General features: G+C 42.0%; 1 protein-coding gene across 3 annotated transcripts in view; it reads left to right on the plus strand.

Moving 5' to 3' along the window:
* Window positions 1–18,647, plus strand: part of CMSS1 (cms1 ribosomal small subunit homolog) — a 394,807-nt gene that overhangs the window by 311,543 nt on the left and 64,617 nt on the right. The window contains exon 2 of one of the 3 annotated variants that reach the window (XM_061380648.1): window positions 5,200–5,358. The exons of the other annotated variants lie outside the window; for them this stretch is intronic. Within the exon in view, the coding sequence (XP_061236632.1) occupies window positions 5,200–5,358 (159 nt within the window). The remainder of the gene's footprint in view (window positions 1–5,199; window positions 5,359–18,647) is intronic. 3 annotated transcript variants of the gene reach the window in all.

Raw genomic sequence — 18,647 nt, forward strand, 5'->3', positions numbered from 1 at the left:
AATCCCAGGGACGGGGGAGCCTGGTGGGCTGCCATCTATGGGGTTGCACAGAGTCGGACACGACTGAAGTGACTTAGCAGCAGTAGCAGCAGGGTTAGATTGAGACTTCTCAAGTGGTTCAGTGGTAAAGAATCCACCTGCTAATGCAGGAGACGCAAGAGATGCAGATTCTTTCCCTGGGTCAGGAAGATCCCCTGGAATAGGAATTGGCAACCCACTCCAGTATTCTTGCCGGGAAAATTCCATGGATAGAGGAACCTGGCAGACTACAGTTTATGGGGTTGCAAGATCCGACTCTTTGTGACCCCATAGACTGCAGCACGCCAGGCCTCCCTGTCCATCACCAACTCCCAGAGTTTACTCAAAACTCATGTCCATTGAGACAGTGATGCCATCCAACAATCTCATCCTCTGTCGTCCCCTTCTCCTCCCACCTTCAATCTTTCCCGGCATCAGGGTCTTTTCAAATGAGTCAGGTGTTCACATCAGGTGGCCAAAGTATTGGGAGTTTCAGCTTCAGCATCAGTCCTTCCAGTGAATATTCAGGACTGATTTCCTTTAGGATGGACAGGTTGGATCTCCTTGCTGTCCAAGGGACTCTCAATAGTCTTCTCCAACTCCACAGTTCAAAAGCATCAATTCTTCGGCTCTCAGCTTTCTTTATAGTCCAACTCTCACATCCGTACATGACTACTTTAGCCAAATGACTTTATTTATTCTTTCATACTTTTAGCCAAGTTTGCCAAACAAGAATTATAATGAAAAATGCTAGTGATTTTTTTTTAAGTTCAAGTTCTAAATACTTTTAATTTTATTTAAGAAACAAGTCTTGATCTCAATTACAGGATTTTTCTCCCCTAATATGAAGTTATTTTTGCATTGATTGGGGAGAAATACAATAATAAGTTTTTAAACTCTGAACTACTAGCTGCACCTGCTTGGGATCTAAAACTGAAATGGAAAACACAAGGCTTAACCCCACATGCTCCCTGATCAAATGCAAAGGTTCTTAAAATAGCTCTGGGTGAAGATGTTTGGAGCAGCTGAAAACCAAGGAGCTGGTGTCCCTAGTCACAACCTGGCAGTTAATACCGTGGCTCAGAGGCAGCTGCCTCTGTCTCTTTCTGTCTCAAGGCCTGGAGCAGCAGCTCCTAGAAGAAGCACAGAAGCAGCCTCTGCTTTACCCACATTCCTGTCCTCCCTAAACTCTACTTTTCTAGTCAGAAGATTGTCCCTGGATCCGTCAAGGGGATCTGACACATTCTGTCCAAGCCACTAGAGCAAAGTATTGGGTTGGCCAAGAAATTTGTTCGGGTTTTTCCGTAAGATGTTATGAGAAAACCCAAATAAACTTTCTGGCCAACCCAATAGCTAAACACCTCCAAACAATTACAATAAACCTTAAATAGGTACACGATAAATTCCAGGGAAAAAATGTAAGGAAGAAATAAAGTGCATTTGACTGATCATAGCTAGTAGTAACAGAGAATACTAGCTATGAGTGGTACCCTACACCCTGTTATCTTCAGTATCCCAGTTGCCAGCAGATCAGTTTACTCTCTTGAAATCCACCAGGGAGACCTTCACTCAGGACTGCTCTGTTCAGCTCTGCCTATCTTGATAGAGCTCTCAGTTAACTCATATGTCTCAGTTGATATAGCTGTCAGCTTACCATTTTCCCCCATAATTTTGTCCTGTGATATTTTCACTTACCATTGATAAACTGCTTCTCTCAAGGGCCCACTTATGCATCCACCAGTAGCAGAATCTGGGCTGGGTGGACAATCGGTCTAATCTGATCTGATGGCTTTTTATGTTGCCAGACTTTTGGCACTAACCAGCGGTTTAAAATTCTATTGGCATTCAGATGTAGATGAGTATACTATTATACTATCCTGTTCCCATCATAAAAAGAAGAAAAAAGCAGTAGCTTATATCTTGTTTAGAAACTACACTATTTTGAGGGCCAGAGGAAAGAACTGTTGGGTGAGTGTAAAAGGGAGGTAAAGGCAGGAAGACAATGGGGTGTGGGAAGGCCTGAAACTCTCCCATTGGCAGCTTCCAGTTGGCCACCACCACCTTCAACCAGTGCTCGGAACTGTGAGTATTCATGCTGAAAACTCAGAATTTTTCTAGACTTCGTTTGAGAAATTATTTAAGGAGACTGCATTAGAGAGAACATTAGCTGGGCTGGTTCCTTAAAAGTCTAAAACCTAGTTTTTCCATCGGCTGAACAGGGAATAATACTTGCATTTCCTATCATGCAGGGTCACCTTGGGATCAAGTGAGTGACAGATACTCGAATTGTGTAAACAGTGTAGGACACCTCCCAGGCATAAAACGACCCCGTGGTTACGAATGCCGCCATTGTACAAAGTTGCCTCAACCGCAGCGAGAAGCGCAGCACTGCCACTCTTTCTGCTGTAGCCTCCGGTGACTGACTGTCTTTGTCAGACAAATTAGACAGAAACGTCTTGAACTCTCATCAGATTTGAGCCCCAGATAGTCAGGAGGCCATCTAATACAAATTTTGCTCTAATGTCCTCCTTAGAGACATCTTGTCTGACCCAGACTATCAGTATGTGAGCCTTTGTCTGACATCTATAATTTAGAACAGAAATGTTAACATCCCTCAAAGAAGCCTCAAGTAGTTTCAGTAAAATGTATATTCCAATCTGATTATTTGGTCCCTGGAATTCTCTCCCTATCTTGCAGACACTAAATAAACCTTTATAAGTAGGAAAATTTTTTTCTAGTCTTTTTCTTTTAATTAGAAACAAAGGAGAAAACACCATGGTAGGCAACATGAACAGTATTAAGGTTCAAATCACTACTAATTGGCCCCTCTGTGAAGATCTCTATACTCAGAGAATATGGAAACCACTTTGGCTCCATTCACTGCTGTATCTCTGGTAACCCAACATGTAGTAGGCACTCTAAACATTTGTTGAATGAATGAACAAGTGAGCAAACTAATTAAGCCCTTTTGCCATAAAAGTGGTCTACCTAATTATAATGAAACAAAATAAAAAAATTATGTTGTTCTCTGTATGAATGGCTATTAAATGCTGGTGGCCACTTAGTTCTGTCCAAAGGCAAATAAAAGCAATATTTTTTTCTTTAAATGTTTTTTAATGTAACATATTGAAGAGGCAAGGCATGTATTTCAGTAGTAATGAAAATTTTCTTTTACGTTAAGACAAGAATAACATGGACTTTCTTCTGAAGAATACAGGGCCCTTTACTTTTGTTTTTCCCCATCCCTGGAGCTCATCCCCATTGCTCCTGAACTCTTGGCACATTACAGCATCTATCCCATACAATAGGTAAATGGATCATCATTTTGAAGCCACAATAAAGTATCTGTATCTCCAGTGACAATGTCAGTACCTAAGACCAATTCTTGGCTAACAAATTTTTTTATTGAACAACAGTTTAAATGAAAAAAGAAAACTACATACAAACTTTAACAGAATCTAAACTCTTTAAGAAAATTTTTTTTACACTTTTTTGTTTATAAGCAATAATTTCTTCATCCTAGAATTTTTACAGAATATTTTTGCATTGGTAATCTTAAGAACCCAAACTCAACATTGCTCTGGGAAGTTATCTGAAAAACTCTTGTAAGCATAGACTTGTCTTGATTGCCCAACGTATTTGTTTTAAAGAAATAGAAATAGCCCATGAATATTATTGCTGCCTTTAGAAATTTTCAATAGCAAAGAGCTCTTTAAGTATTTATACTGGATTTTTAATTAAGTATAATATGAGTTTCATAATAGTGTCAACTGATGACTGTAGAGATGTATTTACTTGGAATATTTGTTTTGGGAGGATAGAAGATTGATGTATTAGAAAGTATCATCAAAGGAAAAGTATTTCTAGTTGAAGCAAGAGGAGCATTGCCACAGTTTGGAAACGTTTTCACCAGTAGTACGCCACCCCCTGCCTCCTTAATTACAAGCCTGATGCACACATAGAACATGGTGAATGTAGCTGAGCAGTGTGTGCATTGCATTTCTTCCAGTCCTTCGTAAGACTTGCATAGATATTGAAGAAAGATGTGATCATCAGGTGTAATGAAAAAGAGTGATTGAATATGTCACAAAAATTTTAGCTGAACATGTATCTCTCGAACTGTATCTGTATTCAAAACTATGCATTCACCCTAAACACTGACTAATACTCCCACTGAGCAAGTACAGTGAGCAGAACTTTCTCTGGTATCATTTGGCAGCAATCAGGCTTCATTTCCCATTGACACTGAGGTTTGTTGTGCCATAAATATCCAGTCATGCTTTGGGGTGATAGGTATCTTCCAAGACCTTCCAAAAAACCCCACCTCAAGAATCTGCTTCTCTTCTCTGGCCCCCATTTGTCAAATCTTGCCCATTCATCAAATCTTTAGCACCAAAGAAATATGAACAAAAGGGAACGAAAAGGAATACCTCTAAGTTGCCATTTTAAGATGTTAATTTCTTCTGTCTTTCCATAAAAAGAAAATGCCTCCTAACCAGTCTAGCCTATCCAATACACTTCTCCACTGATAACCACATTTGGGATGATTTTCAAATTATGCATTGATCATTTACATCAGTTTGCAAAATCAAGCTATTACCAAGCAAAGTCATCGGCCCAAACCATTTTAAAATTTTTGACCATCTATCTTGCTCTAAAGAGGATAGCAATTTAAAATTTTATTTTGGTCTCCTTTCATATCTCCTGTCAGGATAGTTCCTCTATTTTGCAAGCAGCTCTTCTTCATATTAAAAAAAGTCATCACCCTTCATAAGCCCTTAATCATGCCTAAGATTTACTCTATTCCCTTGCATAATGCCCAGAAGCTCCTGCTCCTGGGGAGCAGTGGGGGCCGTTCCTGGATGTTGGGTATCACAGACACGTCCCCAAAGCCTCTTCTCAGTGGCAATGGGGACACTTACCTTACCGCGCAGGTGCCTCTGCTTGGTCACACCCGGTGGTCCTCTCTTCTCATCCCCACCAAATCCAACAGTGGAATCCAGGGGCCAACAGCGTTTTCTTCTTTTCTTTTTGGACAGTCTCTCAGTTTTTGTTTTGTGGGCTTCAAAGTCAAGGAGAACTTGCAACCAGGGTCCACTGACAGTTCCGCAGAGGAGAGGCAGTGGGGAGCCCAGTACTGACTGGGCCCAAACACTAAATATAACCCTCCTCCCTCTCCAGGCAGTGTCCTTCATACTCAGAAGGCAGACGACCTGGCTGAATCTCTCACCCCACAGCTTGCCAGCCTCCACAGAAGAAAGGGTCTAACTGGACTGAGGTGCAGAATGAGACGACCCAAGACCCAGGAGCCATCTGCCCAGAGCAGACAAGTAGAGGCAGGTATAGGCTCCGTGAGTGTGTCTGGGTGTGTGTGTGTCTGTGTGTGTGTGTCTATGTGTGTGTGTGTTTGCATGCCTGTGCCCAGCAGCTGCTCTCCAGATTAGAAGACACCACTCTTTGGCAGGCAACTCTGAAACCACCCTCTTGGGTGATTTCAAATTTATGTGCACATCTTGGCCGAGAGAAGAAACCTCCCAGGCACAACCTGGGTCCCCTTCTGTGCCCTGTCACTGCCCCAGATACACTGTGAACCACAACAAACAGCGGTGCCAGCATCTTAAGAACAGATGCCCAGATGGACGTTAGATTGCACCTCATTTTGTACCCTGCAACCAAGAACTGATGCAAGCCCTGTTTGAGATTTAAGTAATAAGGGCATGCCCTCTTCTTTGACAGTCGTGACCCAAGGCACTGCAGAGACTCACTATTATTAACGCTGTGTTGAACTTTAACTTGAATGCCTGCCTGTTCCATTCAGTGTCATATGAGACATGAGGGCAAAATGCTGAGGAAACTTAAGAGCAACATTCAAATGTATGATGATATTTATTATGATTAATCAAGGTTTTTGTTTTGTGTTATGCAATGTTAAGAAAAATCTCATACTTTGTTAAAATTTGTTAGTTTTCTCTAAGTGCTATCACTTAATCTGATTGGTGGGGAGGGGCAGGAGGAAGGAGCTTGTTCATTTCTTTAGCAAGTACATACTTCCTCACCAGTTAGGTATCAGGTCCTCTGCCAGGCAGACTCACCACTAGCCAGGTGCTCCATTCTGTGTATTATTTTACATAACCATCACAGCATCCCTTTAAGTTAGTCCTGTGCGTGCATGCTAAGTTGCTTCAGTCATGTCCCTATGGACTGTAGCCCGCCAGACTCTTCTGTCCAGACAAGATTACTGGAGTGGGTTGCCATGCCCTCCTCCAGGGGATCATCCAGACACAGAGATCGAACCTGCGTCTCTTATGTCTCCTACATTGGCAGACGGGTTCTTTATCACTAGCGCCATCTGGGAAGACCAAACTGGTCTTGAATTGGTGATCAAATAAGAAAACCAAAGCTCACAATAATTAACTTCCCTACAGTCTCCTGGATGATAAACATCAGACTTGGAATTCAAACTTCCATCTGAGTCGCACTGAAACCCATGCTGTTTATTTTTAGCCATTATCATTGAAATAATTTCAAACTTACAGAAAAGATACATGAATAGTAAAGCATTCCTGTATACTCTTCACTCAGGTTCTCCAAATTTTAGCATTTTGCCACATTTGCTGTCTCTCTCCCCTTTTTCCTCTAATCTCCCTCTACCCACCTATCTCCTTGTGTTTATATGTGTGTGTGTATGTTTTTCTGAATCAACTTGTGTGCTTCAGTGTTATTATCCTAAAAGCAAGTACACTTTTCTACATAACTATTATATGACTATCAAATTCAGTATATTAATATTGATACCATTTTATTTTCTAATCCATAGTCCCCATTCAACTTTTTACCAACTGTCTCAATAGTATTATTTGCAGAGGGAAATTTTATTTTTTCATTTGTTCCAGGATTATGTGTAGCATTTAGTGGTCATGGCTCTCCCTCAATCTGAACAGTGTTTCAGTCTTTGTTTGTCTTTGGTGACGACGTTTTTAAAGAGTTGTCTGAGGAGACTATACAAATAGCTGAGGAAAGAAGAGAAGCTATAGACAAAGGAGAAAGGGAAAGATATACCCAACTGAAGGCAGACTTTCAGAGAACACCAAGGAGAGATAGATAACAAGCCCTTCTTAAATGCACAATGCAAAGAAATTTAGTTCCGTTCAGTTCAGTTCATTTTAGTTGCTCAGTCATATCCAACTCTTTCAGACCCCATGGACTGCAGCACACCAGGCCTTTCTGTCCATCACTAACTCCTGGAGCCTACTCGAACTCATGTCCATTGAGCCAGTGATGCCATCCAACCATCTCATCCTCTGTCGTCCCCCTCTCTTCCTGCCTTCAATCTTTCCCAGCATCAGGGTCTTTTCAAATGAGTCAGTTCTTCGCATCAGGTGGCCAAAGTATTGGAGTTTCAGCTCAACATCAATCCTTCCAATGAATATTCAGGACTGATTGCCTTTAGGATGGACTGGTTGGATCTCCCTGAAGTCCAAGGCACTCTCAATAGTCTTCTCCAACACCACGGTTCAAAAGCATCAATTTTTCAGGGCTCAGTTTTCTTTATAGTCCAACTCTCACATCCATACATGACTAGTGGAAAAACCATAGCTTTGACTAGACATACCTTTGTTGGCAAAGTAATGTCTCTGCTTTTTAATATGCTATCTAGGTTGGTCATAGCTTTTCTTCCAAGGAGCAAGCGTCTTTTAATTTCATAGCTATAGTCACCATCTGCAGTGATTTTGGAGCCCCCAAAAATAAAGTCTGACACTGTTTCCACTGTTTCCCCGACTATTTGCCATAAAGTGATGGAATTGGATGCCATGGTCTTAGTTTTCTGAATGTTGAGTTTTAAGCCAACTTTTTCACTCTCCTCTTTCACTTTCATCAAGAAGCTCTTTAGTTCTTCACTTTCTGCCATAATGGTGGTATCATCTGCATATCTGAAGTTATTGATATTTCTCCCAGCAATCTTGATTCCAGCTTGTGCTTCATCCAGTCCAGCATTTCTTATGATACTCCATATATAAGTTAAATAAGCAAGGTGACAATATACAACCTTGACATACTCCTTTCCCGATTTGGAACCAGTCTGATGTTCCATGTCCAGTTCTAACTGTTGCTTCTTGACCTGCATACAGATTTCTCAGGAGGCAGGTCAGGTGGTCTGGTATTCCCATCTCTTGTAGAATTTTCCAGTTTCTTGTTATCCACACAGTCCAAGGCTTTGGCATATTCAGTAAAGCAGAAGTAGATGTTTTTCTGGAACTCTCTTGCTTTTTCGATGATCCAACAGATGTTGTCAATTTGATTTCTGGTTCCTCTGCCTTTTCTAAATCCAGCTTGAACACCTGAAAGTTCACAGTTCATGTATCATTGAAGGATGGCATGGAGAATTTTGAGCATTACTTTGCTAGTGTGGCCACCTCATGCAAAAAGCTGACTCATTGGAAAAGACCCTGATGCTGGGAAAGATTGAAGGCAGGAGGAGAAGGGGACGACAGAGGATGAGATGGTTGGATGGTATCACCGACTTAATGGACATGGGTTTGGGTGGACTCGGGGAGTTGGTGATGGACAGGGAGGCCTGGCATGCTGAGGTTCATGGGGTCGTAAATAGTTGGACACGACTGAGCGACTGAACTGAACTGAACTGAGGAACCAGAGATCAAATTGCCAACATCTGCTAGATCATTAAAAAAGCAAGAGAGTTCCAGAAAAACATCTATTTCTGCTTTATTGACTATGCCAAAGCCTTTGACTGTGTGGATCACAATAAACTGTGGAAAATTCTGAAAGAGATGGGAATACCAGACCACCTGACCTGCCTCTTGAGAAATCTGTATGCAGGTCAGGAAGCAACAGTTAGAACTGGACATGGAACAACAGACTGGTTCCAAATAGGAAAAGGAGTACGTCAAGGCTGTATATTGTCACCCTGCTTATTTAACTTATATGAAGAGTACATCATGAGAAACACTGGGCTGGAGAAACACAAGCTGGAATCAAGATTGCTGGGAGAAATATCAATAACCTCAGATATGCAGATGAAACCACCCTTATGGCAGAAAGTGAAGAGGAACTAAAAAGCCTCTTGATGAAAGTGAAAGAGGAGAGTGAAAAAGTTGGCTTAAAGCTCAACATTCAGAAAACCAAGATCATGGCATCTGGTCCCATCACTTCATGGCAAATAGATGGGGAAACAGTTTCAGACTATTTTGGGGGGCTCCGAAATCACTGCAGATGGTCACTGCAGCCATTAAATTAAAAGATACTTACTCCTTGGAAGGAAAGTTATGACCAACCTAGACAGCATATTAAAAAGCAGAGACATTACTTTGCCAACAAAGGTCTGTCTACTCAAGGCTATGGTTTTTCCTGTGGTCATGTATGGATGTGACAGTTGGACTATGAAGAAAGCTGAGCATTGAAGAATTGATGCTTTTGAACTGTGGTGTAGGAGAAGACCCTTGAGAGTCCCTTGGACTCAAAGAGATCCAACCAGTCCATTCTGAAGGAGATCAGTCCTGAGTGTTCCTTGGAAGGACTGATGTTGAAACTGAAACTCCAATACTTTGGCCACCTGATTCGAAGAACTGACTCATTGGAAAAGACCCTGATGCTGGGAAAGATTGAAGGCAGGAGGGGAAGAAGATGACAGAGGATGAGATGGCTGGATGGCATTACCTACTCAATGGACATGAGTTTGAGTGAACTCCGGGAGTTGGTGACGGTCAGAGAGGCCTGGTGTGCTGTGGTCCATGGGGTCATGAAGAGTCAGACATGACTGAGCAACTGAACTGAACTTGCTAGAGTGTGAGATGAGTGCAATTGTGCAGTAGTTTGAGCATTCTTTGGCATTGCCTTTCTTTGGGATTGGAATGAAAACTGACCTTTTCCAGTCCTGTGGCCATTCTGAGTTTTCCAAATTTGCTGGCATATTGAGTGCAGCACTTTCACAGCATCATCTTTTAGGATTTGAAATAGCTCAACTGGAATTCCATCACCTTCAGTAGCTTTGTTCTTAGGGATGCTTCCTAAGGCCCACTTGACTTCGCATTCCAGGGTGTCTGGCTCTATGTAAGTGATCACACCATCATGATCAATGCAAGAATATGCAAATTGCAAAGTGCAAAGAAATAGAAGAAAACAATAGAATTGGAAAGATTAGAGCTCTTTTGAAGAAACTTGGAGCTATCAAAGGAACATTTCATGCAGGATGGGTGTGATAAGACAGAAACAGTAAGAACCTAATAGAAGCAGAAAAAATTAAGAAGTGGCAAGAATACACAGAACTATACAAAAACAAAGGTCTTAATGACCCGGAATACCACCTTTTTTTTTATTATACTTATTAGTAGCATTTTGTGGCAATGCTATGTTAAGCATTTTGTGTTACTTAACTTAATTCACAGCAACCCTGTGGGAGAAATAGTGTTTTTTATCCACATTACAGATAAAGGAACTCACATTTGGAAATATTATTAATAAGTAACCTTTCTAATATACTAAGGTAATTAGTGAGAGATCTGAAATTTGAATTTAGATTAATCTGACTCCAGAGCCCCAGTTCTAAACACCTGGGCTATATGAGAACCAATAAAGTGTAAATTATCCACTAAGATGTATTGCAGGAGGAGTCATGATTTACCAAAACTTGACTACAAACCCTCCTATATTAACTGCTAGCTACATGTGGCTGATTAGTACAAGAAACTTGGCTAATCCAAATTGACATGTGCTGTAGTTGTGAAATACACACTGAATTTCAGGTACTTCTTGCAAAAAAGAATAGAAAATATCTCATTAATTATTTTTATATTGACTATGTTGAAATTTAATACTTTGGATATATTGAGTTAAATAAAACACATTAAAATTATCTTTATCTTCACTATAGCCAAAAAAGTAGAAACAACTCAAATGTCTAACAACAGATGAGTAGATAAACAAAATGCAGTGTATGCCTATAGTAGAATATTATTCAGTCTTTAAAAAAGAATGGAAATCTGATGTATGCTAAAATATTGATGAAACTTGATGACAAATCTAAGTGAAATAAGCCAGACAAAAGAACAAATACTGTCTGATTCTGCTTGTATAAGGTACCTGCCTGCCTGCCTGCTAAGTCGCTTCAGTCATGTCCGACTCTGTGCGACCCCATAGACGGCAGCCCACCAGGCTCCCCCGTCCCTGGGATCCTCCAGGCAAGAATACTGGAGTGGGTTGCCATTTCCTTCTCCAATGCAGGAAAGTGAAAAGTGAAAGTGAAGTCACTTAGTCGTGTCCGACTCCTAGCAACCCCATGGACTGCAGCCTACTAGGCTCCTCTGTCCATGGGATTTTCCAGGCAAGAGTACTGGAGTGGGGTGCCATTGCCTTCTCCATAAGGTACTTAGAATAGTGAAATTCATAGAGATAGAAAGTAAAGTAAGGTTACCAAGGGCTGGGGGTTAGGGATAGGAAGTTATAATTTCACAGGTATAGAGTTTCTGTTGGGATGATAGGAAAATTCTGGAAATGGATACTAATGATGGTTGCACAACAGTGTGAATGTATATACTTAATACCATTGAATTTTACATTCAAAAATGGTCGACAGTAAATTCTTATTTATATTTTACCATAGTTTTAAAAATTGTTTTTACCATTTTTTTTTTTTTACTTTTTCATGAGACTACTAAAAAATTTAACATTACATAGGTGGCTTATATCTCTGTCAGACAGCACTACTATAGTACTGTATTTATGAATACAAAGAAGTAAATTCCTTATCAGTCTTTCCCTTTTCACATGGCATATTGAAGAGATTCTGGTATACCGCCATGGGCCTGAATCAGACTTTTCACTGTTTTGTTCACTCACCTTTGAAAAAGGTAAAAGACAGCTTTTCACTTAAAGTTATACTAATAAGATATACTTTTGAGATTTATATCTCAACTTTATGAGACAAGTAACCATGTGTTGTTTTAATAATTTCTTATTTTCCTTTTGCACAGTATCCACTAGGCCTCTTTCCAGAACTGATATAATTGTCTCTGCTTGGTGGCTAAGCCAGTAAAGAAGCTGCCTGCAATGCAGGAGACCTGAGTTCACCCCCTGAGTTGGGAAGATCCCCTGGAGTTGGGAATGGCAGCCCACTCCAGTATTCTTGCCTGGAGAATCCCATGGACTAAGTAAGGAGCCTGACAGGCTACAGTCCATGGGGTCACCAAGAGTCAGACATGACTGAGTGACTAACACTTCGACTTTTCACTTTATGTATACCCTGAAATATAATTGTCATAAATTCCATCATGATTAAAGTTTCTTTGGGTCCATGGAATTAATATTAGTCTGACCATTAAAGTTTGAAAACTGGGTCTCAAGACAGTCATTCTCTCCCCTTCCTGTAGCCCTCCTATCACAGTGTCGACCGCCAATGGGTATCTGCAGGGGAGGAGGGAACGGAAAGCTGGGCAGACTCGTAGTTCTGTGGTGGAACAGACAGCTGATGGAATTGTGAGGACGTAACCAGAACAGATTCTCTAAAGGGTCGTATTTCCGTCTACTCATAGGTAACCAAACAACCAAGTAAAGAAGGGAAATAGCAGGGGAAAGTATCCCTTATCTTTTAGTGGTCATTTTTTTTCACTAATCCTGAGCTTCAATTTCCCCCTTTGTGAAGGTTCTGGACTGAAAGATCTTGGTTCTGCTGCTGCTGCTGCTAAGGCACTTCAGTCATGTCTGACTCTGTGCAACCCCATAGACGGCAGCCCACCAGGCTCTGCCATCCCTGGGATTCTCCAGGCAAGAACACTGGAGTGGGTTGCCATTTCCTTCTTCAATGCATGAAAAGTGAAAAGTGAAAGTGAAGTCGCTCAGTCATGTCCGACTCTATGCGACCCATAGATAGCAGCCTACCAGGCTTCTCTGTCCATGGGATTTTCCAGGCAAGAGTACTGGAATGGGGTGCCATTGCCTTCTCCGGATCTTGGTTCTAGTTAAGCACTAATATTCCATGAACCTGTCAACTGATGACCTGAAAATGATCCAGGAAAACACTAATGCTATGTATGCCTTTTGCTTAACTCTTACTAATAGTTATCACTGTGGATGTCTGCATTGAGAGATGTATCAGTATCAGTTCTTAAAAATATAGTGAGATTTAAACTCATTTTAAACTCTTTGTCCTTTTTTGTCTGTTTATTTCTGTGAACTGTGAAAAGAAGTGCAGGAGTCTCAGCAGCAGAGCTGGATCACTGGGTGTCCGAGACAGTGTTCCCTGGGCATGCCTCACGTCATGCTGACTCACATTCCAGACCCTTCCTTCCCACTGTCCTCTCCCGGCCCACATGGATTATGTTCCTCCCTGGTACTCCCAAGGCATCCAGACCTTAACTGTACCTTACCCTCAATCCCAGTTTAATTGCAACTTCCAGCACACTTGTCTCTCCCCCTCTGCATCTGGGAGTTCTTAGAGCAGAGAGCACCTTCTAACACCTTAGCCCCAACCCTGAGCACAAAGTCAGAGCTCAGTAAATATGTACTGTATGGAGGCAGGATCACTGGCCATTCTAGTGCATAGAGGAAGAAGCAACCTTCAAGTAAAGTAGCTGTAGAATAGTGTCTCAGTGAGCTGAAAGGTCATGAAAGAAGAACGCTCACATATTAAACCTATCAATCAGTCATTTTTAAATTCCAGGCTTTTAAAATTTTTCCTAGTAAACATTTACCAGCAGAGAAATTGACAGATTTAAATCTCACATATTATCCTTTCTTTCCTCTTCCCTAAGGGTTGGATTAATGACTTATATGTAAAAATAAAAGGTCTGTATAACATGTATAACTGATTCACTTTGCTCTACACTTGAAACTAACACAGTATTGTATAGCAACTATGCTATGCTAAGCTATGCTAAGTCACTTCAGTCGTGTCCGACTCTGTGTGACCCCATAGACGGCAGCCCACCAGGCTCCCCCGTCCCTGGGATTCTCCAGGCAAGAACACTGGAGTGGGTTGCCATTTCCTTCTCCAATGAATGAAAGTGAGAAGTGAGAAGTGAAGTCGCTCAGTCGTGTCCAACTCTTAGCGACCCCATGGACCGCAGCCCACCAGGCTCCTCCATCCATGGGATTTTCCAGGCAAGAGTACTAGAGTGGGGTGCCATTGCCTCCAGTTTTAAAAAAAAAAAAGAGGTGGAAAAAAAGTTCTGGATAATCCACGAAACAGAAAAGTACCTCCAGGTAAACAGGTCTGTTTAGGAAAATCTGGTACAGTGAAGGGCAGCTCTCTCTTTTGAAGGCCACATGTAGACAGTGTTCTAGAATTATACGTATTTTAGGGTTTCACATTTTTCTAAAGTGAGAATGATGCTAACAGGTTAACTTTTTTTAAAAGATGAGGAAAATATACTTTTGACTTCGGAATGTTGTTGTTACCAACAATTTGTACTTTTCGGTTTCCAGGTGCTATTTCTTCATATATTTCAGAAATTCCAAAATATCAGGTGACAGCTGTCTTAGCGCTAAGGCATTCCTCAAGTGTCCTACTTCAGTGTCGTTCTGTACTATTTCTCTCTCGGCAGAGCTGTATCATCACTCAGAAGCCTTGTTTATGCATATCGCTGCATTGCTGTCTTCACTTCTACATCCCCATTACTTTTCCAAATGGATACTAGTTCTCCCAAAACTAGAGGAAAAAGGAGAGAATTCCAGCAACATCTCAAACTGAATCAATGTTTTCTCCTTGACTAGAAAGTTCCTTTGTGAACAGGAAAAATACATGAGTTAGAAGAATTTCTCCTCTCTCAGCCCTTCTTCTCTTGACAATGTTGTTTGAATCTAGTCTTGTTTTTCCTTTCTAATGACACATCTTACAAAGACATGTTATATCAGCAAAAAGTTGATTCCTTTTTCAGCTCAAATCTTGGCTTAGTAACTTTTGTCTTTAATAGCCAGTTATACAAGTATAAGCACACCATTTTTAGCTCACTTCCACAGATATTTACTGAGTGCCCGCAATATACCATGCAAAACTCAGACTGTAGTAGGAGAGACACTCATCACAATTATAATTTTGATGGGCTGTGCATTGTAATATAGGGCTTAACATAATGCTGTCTGAGTCTACTCAAACTGCAGGTCGGGGAAGCTGCACGGGGCGGAGGTGGGGTGGAAATATTTGAACCGAACGCCCTGGGGGAGGAGGAGTGGGTTTCTGCCAGGGGCAGGGTTAAGAAGGAGAGCATTCTCCACAGAGGACACAGTGTGAGCGCAGGCAGGCTGGCAGGAGAGCACGCGATGGGCTCAGCAGAGTCGAGCTGCTCCCAAGCCCGGAGAACAGGGGTGTGGTGTCCAGCCTTGTCTTAGGTAAAGTGGAATCTTTATTTGGGTCCAAAATGTTAAGAGCCTTGATGCGTTGATGCCAGACGTTATAACCACACAGACAGTGGGGAGCCACCAGAGGCATTTTAGCAGAAAATTACGGTCAGAGAGGTATAGTGGGAAACCTTCAGGATTTGGATCCGGAAGAGCTCTGTGTGGGACTCTGGGATGTTTCTCCTGAAAAGAAGCTCAGTGCTCATCTAATTTTAGCCTCATGTTTTATTCATGAAAATTGTGTAACTCAGGTTTAAATTTCACACCACTGGTTGCCCTCTACTTGACATGAAGCCTTAAAGAAGCCACTACGTCATGGATTCCCCAGAGTCATCCCTGGGTTTAAACAAGGCTGTCCCTGTGACCTGAGGGGGCCACTAATGTCACCTCTGTGCACTTGACTGATGAAAGATGCTAGGACCTCTGTGGGGTGGAGAATGGGGAATGGGAGAGGCAGCCCCAGCATGAGGACCGGGCAGCATACGTTACAAGTGGAATTATTTCAGCCCTGCCTGGAGAATCTGGGTAGGCGGCTGCAGTGTGGTGCCAAGTGAGCTGCCTGAGGTGGGACCAGATCCCAAGCAGCAGCTAGGGAATGGGGAGAAGGAGACAGGGAAAGACAGGAACTGTGCAAGAAAGCTGAACCCCATCTAAATAACTAGGTTCTGAGTGGCTGTAGTCTGAGCAGAAAAACTGAATACACTGAGAAAACCAAGGAGAAAATTTTATCCTAAGGGCTGGACAAATCAGGAGGTGATTGGAAAAAGTCTGCTGTACATCCAGTGGACAAGGAGTTGGGGCCACTGCAGGCCCTCCAGGGAGTGTCCCCCGGCAGGAAGGCAATTCTAGGCTCCCTTTCTAGTATGGCCAGACCAGTCATGGTTCTTAGGCACCAAAGAACCCAACAGAACACACTCCTGATATTATTTTTTAGTCACTGGGCAGAGGTGGGGAGGAAGGCCTGCTACCCAGGGTCCTTCTGAGTTTTCAGGCAACTCCATTGTTCAGCATCCCAGGCCAGGGCCACACGGCAGGGCGACAAGGACATTCCAGTTGGACCAGCTTCTTAGTAGCTTCCCCGGAATACCTTGTACTGTGGCCATTCTTACTATTCCGGTGCCTGACTGTAAGGTTCTTTTGTCATGTCTCCTAAGGAGCACTGTGCTACATGCATAATAGCAGCTCTACTTTCAACCACAAGTGTCTCTGAATGAGAAAGGGCTAATCCCCCTCTTATTCAAACTGTATTGCATGCCAAACCTGGTGCTATAAAGCAATCATTTTGAAACTTTCTAATTGTAGCCATAAATTAGGTCTCCATTCTTTTAGCCTCTTAAGCTCAGTCAGGGTGGTCCTGGTTAAAATGGAAACCTCAAACAAAGCCAAGATTTTCAGTAGTATAACAGTATTTATGGTAGTAAAAACATAAAAAGATGCCTCTTCTATTGTTTTTTCCAATTTACTATTTGCAATTGTATTCACTTCATTTGTCCATTCAACAATTATTTATTGCCTTTCTGCTGTGTCCAGAGACTATCTTGAACCCTGGAAATATGGCAAACAACACACACACATAAAAACAGATGTATTGGTTCCTGCCATTTTGGAATTTAAAGTCATGGATGGATCAAATAAATAAATCAGGTAATGACAACTTGCAATAGTGCTATGGTAGAAAATAAGGGAAAATTGAGGCAGAGGATGGCGAGGGAGGAGAGGCCCCACTTTGGATGTCAGAGGAGACCTCTGAAGAGGTGACATTAAAGCTGGACCTGAGTATTGTGAAGGAGCTAGACCAGGAGGAGCAGTCCAGGTGTGAGAACAATGAGCATAAATGCTCTGAGGCGAGAAGGCTGTTGGCATGTTCCAGGAGCCTCAGGAGGTCAGTGTGACTGGGGTGCAGTGGCATGGAGGAGAACAAGGGAGGCAGAAGGGGTAAGTGAAGGCCAGTCACGGCAGGGCCTGTGCTTTGTGGTACGGAATATGGATGTAATTCTATGTGTAAAAGCAAACTTCTGTGGAGTTTTAAACTGGAAGATTGTATAGTCCTGTTTATATTTTCAAAAGGTCTTTCTGGCTTTCATGGAGAGAATAGAAGGGGTCAAAGTGGTTAGTGGGGGACCAGGCAAGGTACTTCTGGGTCATGCTCTGGGGTTTTCCTGAGGGTAGTGACCTGAGATCTCATGGACTCTAGGCAATACTATTAATTTTTCTCCACTCTGCTTTTCCTCCAAACACCAAGCCATTTCTCTCTTTGCCTAGTGGTTCATAGATGAAAAGATGCCAGAAGCACTGTCTTTTAGGTGAGTCAGTCAGATGAGCTATTCAGGTAGGGTTCTTGCCCTAGCACTTTTTTATAGGAATCCTCCATGTCATTTTCATTTTGTAGGTCAGTTAAATTCATGCCAACTTTCCACTGTTCTTCAGCTTTGTTCCCAGTATGCAGAAAGTATTCAGTAAATGTTTGTTTGTTAGACTGATTTCACTTGGATTCCCAGTAGTGTGAGTAGAGGGAGAATTAGAAAGGCGGATGAGGTCCTCTTTACTTCCTCTCTGGAGATGGTGTGTCAGTGGGGTTACCAGGTCTCTTAAAGAGTTAGTATTGTCAGTCTATGGTGAATACAATTCAGGGTGAAAAAAAATGACTCCTCTAGAATAAAAGGTGCTGTGTACTTGCGAAAAGTTTTTTAAGAGCATCTGGTTAGAATTTAATATGACTGAAAAGCATTGCTGTTTTTTTCATGTTTCAGTTACCCGAATATGGCTAAAAGTGTGCTTTGGAGATTTTCCAAAATAAAAACTCTTGAGGTGAGAGAAATTTCAGCCCCAACAATAACTTGAAAATTGGAAGTTGGAATAGCAACTGTTTTTTCAACTGTCTTAACTCTGTCACCAACACTATGATGATTTGATTACATGTGACAAGTCTGGTTTCTGGCCATTAAACTGCACACTTCAGCTATAGGCATCAGTCTTTCCCTTCTTTTCTTTCACTGTGTGTTGATTTAGGGGCAGAAATGAGAATGATGGGAGAAAGAAAGAGGTTGGGGAACTCTGGCCTTCCCATCGGCCCCCAGGTCACACAGCTGGTGACCTTGACCCTCTCAGCAGCCTCATGATTCAGGGCCAGCAGCAAGCCAGTCATGGGGTAGAAGTCTTCTTTCCGTCCACCATTGTTATTTAGGTGCCACTAGCTTGTTTGAATATCACGGACATCCCGAAAGGGGAGAAACATCCCCAAACGGCAGAATGCCCCCTGGGAGCCATATGGGAAGGGAGGG

This window comes from Bos javanicus, chromosome 1 (genome assembly GCF_032452875.1).
Source record: "Bos javanicus breed banteng chromosome 1, ARS-OSU_banteng_1.0, whole genome shotgun sequence".
Taxonomy (NCBI): domain Eukaryota; kingdom Metazoa; phylum Chordata; class Mammalia; order Artiodactyla; family Bovidae; genus Bos; species Bos javanicus.